Consider the following 4,728-nt stretch of genomic DNA (forward strand, 5'->3'; position numbering starts at 1 on the left):
AGATCACACAAATGCCTCTTCTACATTGAAGAGACAGCACTGACAGTATAAAGGAGCTTAGCTACAGAAATATCCTGCTAACTGGAACTTTCTTCATATCTCTACAGAGTTAGAAGCTTTTGTTAGTCTTCCATTTGGATATAAATTTAATAGAAGAAACTTATTACCTGAATTATACCAAAATGCTGTAGAAGAGGTGCAGGACTACTGTGGTGACTGATACAATATTTTATACAGATTTCACATAAAAAGTTCAGGCCTGTTATATTAGCAGAAATTATTCTCCAGGGGATTCTAAAAAGTTTACTAGCTTTACTTTCACTACACAGCTTGACAGCATTCCTTTACAACTTTTTATAATTGTGTATGTGCAACACTAACTTGTGATACTGCAACAGGAATGGTGTTGCAGTGCCTAGGACAAGGCTGACATCTCAGTGTACTTAAGTAGGATGCTTTGGCAACTGAGAAGTGAAATTACAGTTTGAGAAACAAAGACTCCATCTTGTACAGCCACAGCTGTTTATTTTTGGTACAGGTGTGTGGATGCTTTTCCTCTTAACTACAGATGATATGGTAGCAAGATAAGTCTGTCTTACGTTTGTAGTCACTGCAAAAGCTAGTGATCAAGTTTTTGCTGCAGTGAAGAAAACAAACCTCCCTTAACTGCATGGTAAGACAGATACACTTACAATGCAAGCTTTAGACCATCAATAGAAACTAAATACTATTAAAGCAACAAAGTAGCCTTTTTATCAGTAGAAAATTTAGACTTTAATACAAATGAACATCAGTGATGTTATGAACAGTCAATTTATGCATAGGTAATTAACCACAAACAAGTTTACACATGACATTCTTCACTGTTTAACTGTAATGCTAATACTGCTTTTATGGTGTTGAACATCAAGCACAAGTTCATCTCCAACCTGAACTTGAATGGGCTCATCGAGAACAACAGCAGCTTGTTTCCAATGGGAGAACTCATCAGATGTATTCAAGCTATGGTCTTCATCTAGATGTATGTGATACCAGAAGGGAACTGCAGTGACTTGGCCAGACTTACAAATTTGTACCTAAAAATATTTAATAGTTATGTCCTTTCCCAAGAAGTTAAGAAAATCAAGTAGTGCAAACCATTTCAATCCATTTCAGAGAGACCTGAAGAAAAGTAAATTCTGTATTGGAATTTCCAGTCAAGGTCAGCTCTGCTGAACAGTGGCTAAGTGCACTTTTAACTTCATGTATATACAACTCACCTTCACTTCTCTGCTGGAGCTGTTCATCAGGGGGTTCATGAGATCTAGCCTTAAAAGCTCTGCTGGCTTGCTCAGAGGTATACATGGTAATGTAGAGAGATCCAAATACACACGAACAGGTACCTAGGAGTATATACCATACCTTCATCAGTGGCCATTAAAAAGTGAAAAGAATTAATCATAATGCAAAAGTTTATAGGAATTACTGTAATACCTGTACTAGAGACAGACAAAATGCAAAAACCACCCTCTAATCCCTTTTGAGATGTGACTGTTGAGATACAAGGTGATAAAGGAGACAGTAACAGCACAGTCACTCTTCTGTAGAGTTACATTGTATCTTTCATTACTCAGACAAAACTTCTCCTACACCAGCGGTTCTAAAACAAATGCTACCCATTTTAGTTTATCTCAAGGTCCCCATCTGGTCACATAAACCTTTCTTGATAACTTCAAAATAAGAGAGTTTCAGCTCTTGAGTTTTCTTGCATTTTACACCAAAACCAAACAGCTAGACAGCTGCAGGCTGTGGAACAAACTCTGCATGGAAGACACCCACCAACTTCATACCTTGAACTGATTGATAAAAGGGGCTATATTAAACCCAAGAGTTGGTTCTGTTCCTTGAACAGCACTCTCCAGTAGCAGACACTCTGATTCTACAAGCATCCCATATACCAAAACATACTGTGGGAATATCTTCCCTCCACTGTCAAGTAAACACCTGTAAAATGAGAGAGATTTCACCTCTAAAGCATTATCATTCAACAGCAGTGAAAGAACATCAATTCCATTTTTAAAAAAAGGCACACTAGTTCTTCCTCTGAAGTCAAGTGCTCATAAAAATTTGAGTTTGATCCTGTTTGACCAGACAGCTTTATCATACAGAAAAGAAAAACTTGTCACATAATATTAAAGCTACGGAACTAAGTAATCTTTTCTCAGTATTAGAAATAGTGATATTTTATGAAGATAGTAGGATTTATTTATAGCACCAGCACCTAATACTGAAGGACTGACAGGCTTAATAAAACTGGAAGTTGTTAAAGAGGCAGCACACCCATACTGAAACAAAACTTGGTGGGAACTTAAGTCACCCTTCTGTAAGTGTTTTAACTAAAGCTGACAGCAATACAAGAGACAGCATTTTTTTTCCTTAAAAAAAACCCAACACCTGAGCCTTGCTTGCTCTCTTGCTACAGAATATCATAATGCCAAGAGGAACAACACTACAGAGGCTTTCATTCAGCATAATACCAAAGCTCTCCAATTCAATACAGGTTGCTTTAGGTTTCCTTTTCCTACAGCAGGCCTCTTTTCATAGGATCTAGGCAGCAAACTAGTAGACTATTGGATGCATTATCATGCATTATCAGATTTGAGTCTGCATATGACAAGAGTTAAGAGTACTTTCCCATTTGTTCTTATAGCAACAAAACTGAAGTCATCAAAAGATTTATTAAAAATTTAGAAAAAGCAATGAACATAAATTGTCTTGAATATCCTGCCATCACTCAGCATGAAGACGAACAGAGAACATTCCCTAGCAGCACAAAAGGGGATAAACCTGTTTCACACTTACTTTTTCTGCTACCCCTTTCCATGATTTTATTTCCCTTGGTCTGCATTCCTTCCCATCCCTCCTGCCATGGGCAACAGCTCCCTCTGTGGCTGCCTCCCTGGCTGTTCTACCACGTGTTTTTCTTTTAGCAGTACCAGTTTGTTCTAACAACAATTTGACATGTACGTGAGTCTGAGCTTTTTTAACCTTGCACTAAAAGCTACCTCAGTTATTACTAAGATGCAGCTATCCTGGAAACTTCTGACAGACCAAGTAATAATATCTTCCATTCATATTCTTGCACACAAAATAAAGAAGCCTCTGAAAGTGAAATCTTGACACTTTTTTAAAAAGATACATGACATGTATGCCATGGTCACACCAGAAATGCTCTGGAAAGTTTAATCCTAAAGAGTGAGTTCAATCTGTTCAGAAAACAAGGTTTTCCTGCTCTACAGAAGCAACATGATGGTAATTTTGTAGTTAGAAGAATCATTTTCAGAAGTTTTCAGATAATTATGGATTCCTACAAACAAACCAACTAAACCAAACAAAATTATTTTGGTCACTTATACTGTACCTGGATATTGCAGCCTTTTCCATCACCTCCTGCTGGATTAAACCTGATGTCTCTATAACATCCAAGATAATAATACTCCACAATTTGTCTGATTTGGGTCTCTGCAGCACTACATTCTCATCTTCTAAGTGGCTGAGCCAAAACTCTAATGTTTCCTTAGGGAAGTGGTTAGCTTCTGAAATTACACTAAGTGCTGCCTGATGCTGTTCTTTCTCAATAGAACTGTAGGCTCTAACGGGTCCAAGTTTGCCAGCTATAACTGGCAGGATGGAGAAGCCTTCAGATACATCTAAAATGTACAAAGTATCAGGAGCCACAACTAGAGAGCTCTTGTTTTGACTCTCTTGGAGGTTCATCCCACTGCTATGTCCATCAACATCCATGGATTGCAAGTCCTTACTTGGATTTAATGACAACAGCACCTTGCTCATGGCAGCTTTAAAGCATTCATGGTACGGTACGTTATTCAGCAGGGCTATTTCTGTGGATTCCAACACGCAGATTTGGCCACTACCATCCTGCCTGCTGGTCGTCTGAAGACCAGCCAGAGCATGACATAATTCAGCCTCACTGCCCAAACTCAGTGTGTCATCTCTGTCACTGAAGTCCATCCCACACCCTGAAGTCAAAGAGGAAATCTTCTGGATCTTCAAGTAGCAGTCTTGGCAGCAAACTTCCATCATCACAGCATCTCCAGTCTTCACGGAATAATCTTGGCAAAACAGCACAAAAATGTCATGTCAGTTACTATACAGCAAACAGCACTGAAGCAGCCATACAGTGCTTAAAAAAGCAAAGCCATCTCTATCTCATTTCTTCATTAGTTGTTAACTGGTGTGTACATAAGAACTGTTCTAGTCTGCAGCCCACAAGCAGAAACCTGCAACTGTGCATTAACATTTGCCTTAAACTCTCCCACACTGGGCAAAAATCAATTTAATTTCAAAACAAGCCTTTCTATGATAAATAGGTATTACTTTAAGTGTTCTCTCAACAGAGCTGAACAAAAACACACTGGTAAAGACACTGTTTTTGCTTTAAATTGCTAAATACTACATATTTGAATTTTAATACCTCCTGTAGACAAAGGTAAAATTGTAGTTACATGGAAAAAAACAGCTATAATTTAGAAAGGGTAATTTATTCAAAATAGATTATACTGGAACATTTATGGTGTACAGCTCAAGACGGCCTTTGGATAATCTGTGTGTGTTCTAAGAAAGTAAAAAATCTCCTGAAACAACCAGAATTTCAAAACAAAAAGACTATAGTTTGACAAACATTTCTTTCAATTGCTGCAGATGCTGTAAGAGTCTCTTCCCTTCCCT

The 4,728-nt window shown here is 38.0% G+C and overlaps 1 protein-coding gene across 1 annotated transcript in view; it reads right to left on the minus strand.

Moving 5' to 3' along the window:
• Positions 1–750: 750 nt before the first annotated feature.
• Positions 751–4,728, minus strand: part of PRMT9 (protein arginine methyltransferase 9) — an 18,524-nt gene continuing 14,546 nt past the window's right edge. Inside the window, exons 10-13 of the mRNA XM_010189154.1 lie at positions 3,401–4,112; positions 1,830–1,983; positions 1,260–1,382; positions 751–1,076 (exon numbers count right to left, since the gene is read on the minus strand). Of these exons, the coding sequence (XP_010187456.1) occupies positions 861–1,076; positions 1,260–1,382; positions 1,830–1,983; positions 3,401–4,112 (1,205 nt within the window). The 3' untranslated portion in view covers positions 751–860. The remainder of the gene's footprint in view (positions 1,077–1,259; positions 1,383–1,829; positions 1,984–3,400; positions 4,113–4,728) is intronic.

Source organism: Mesitornis unicolor, unplaced genomic scaffold (genome assembly GCF_000695765.1).
Source record: "Mesitornis unicolor isolate BGI_N332 unplaced genomic scaffold, ASM69576v1 scaffold13107, whole genome shotgun sequence".
NCBI lineage: Eukaryota > Metazoa > Chordata > Aves > Mesitornithiformes > Mesitornithidae > Mesitornis > Mesitornis unicolor.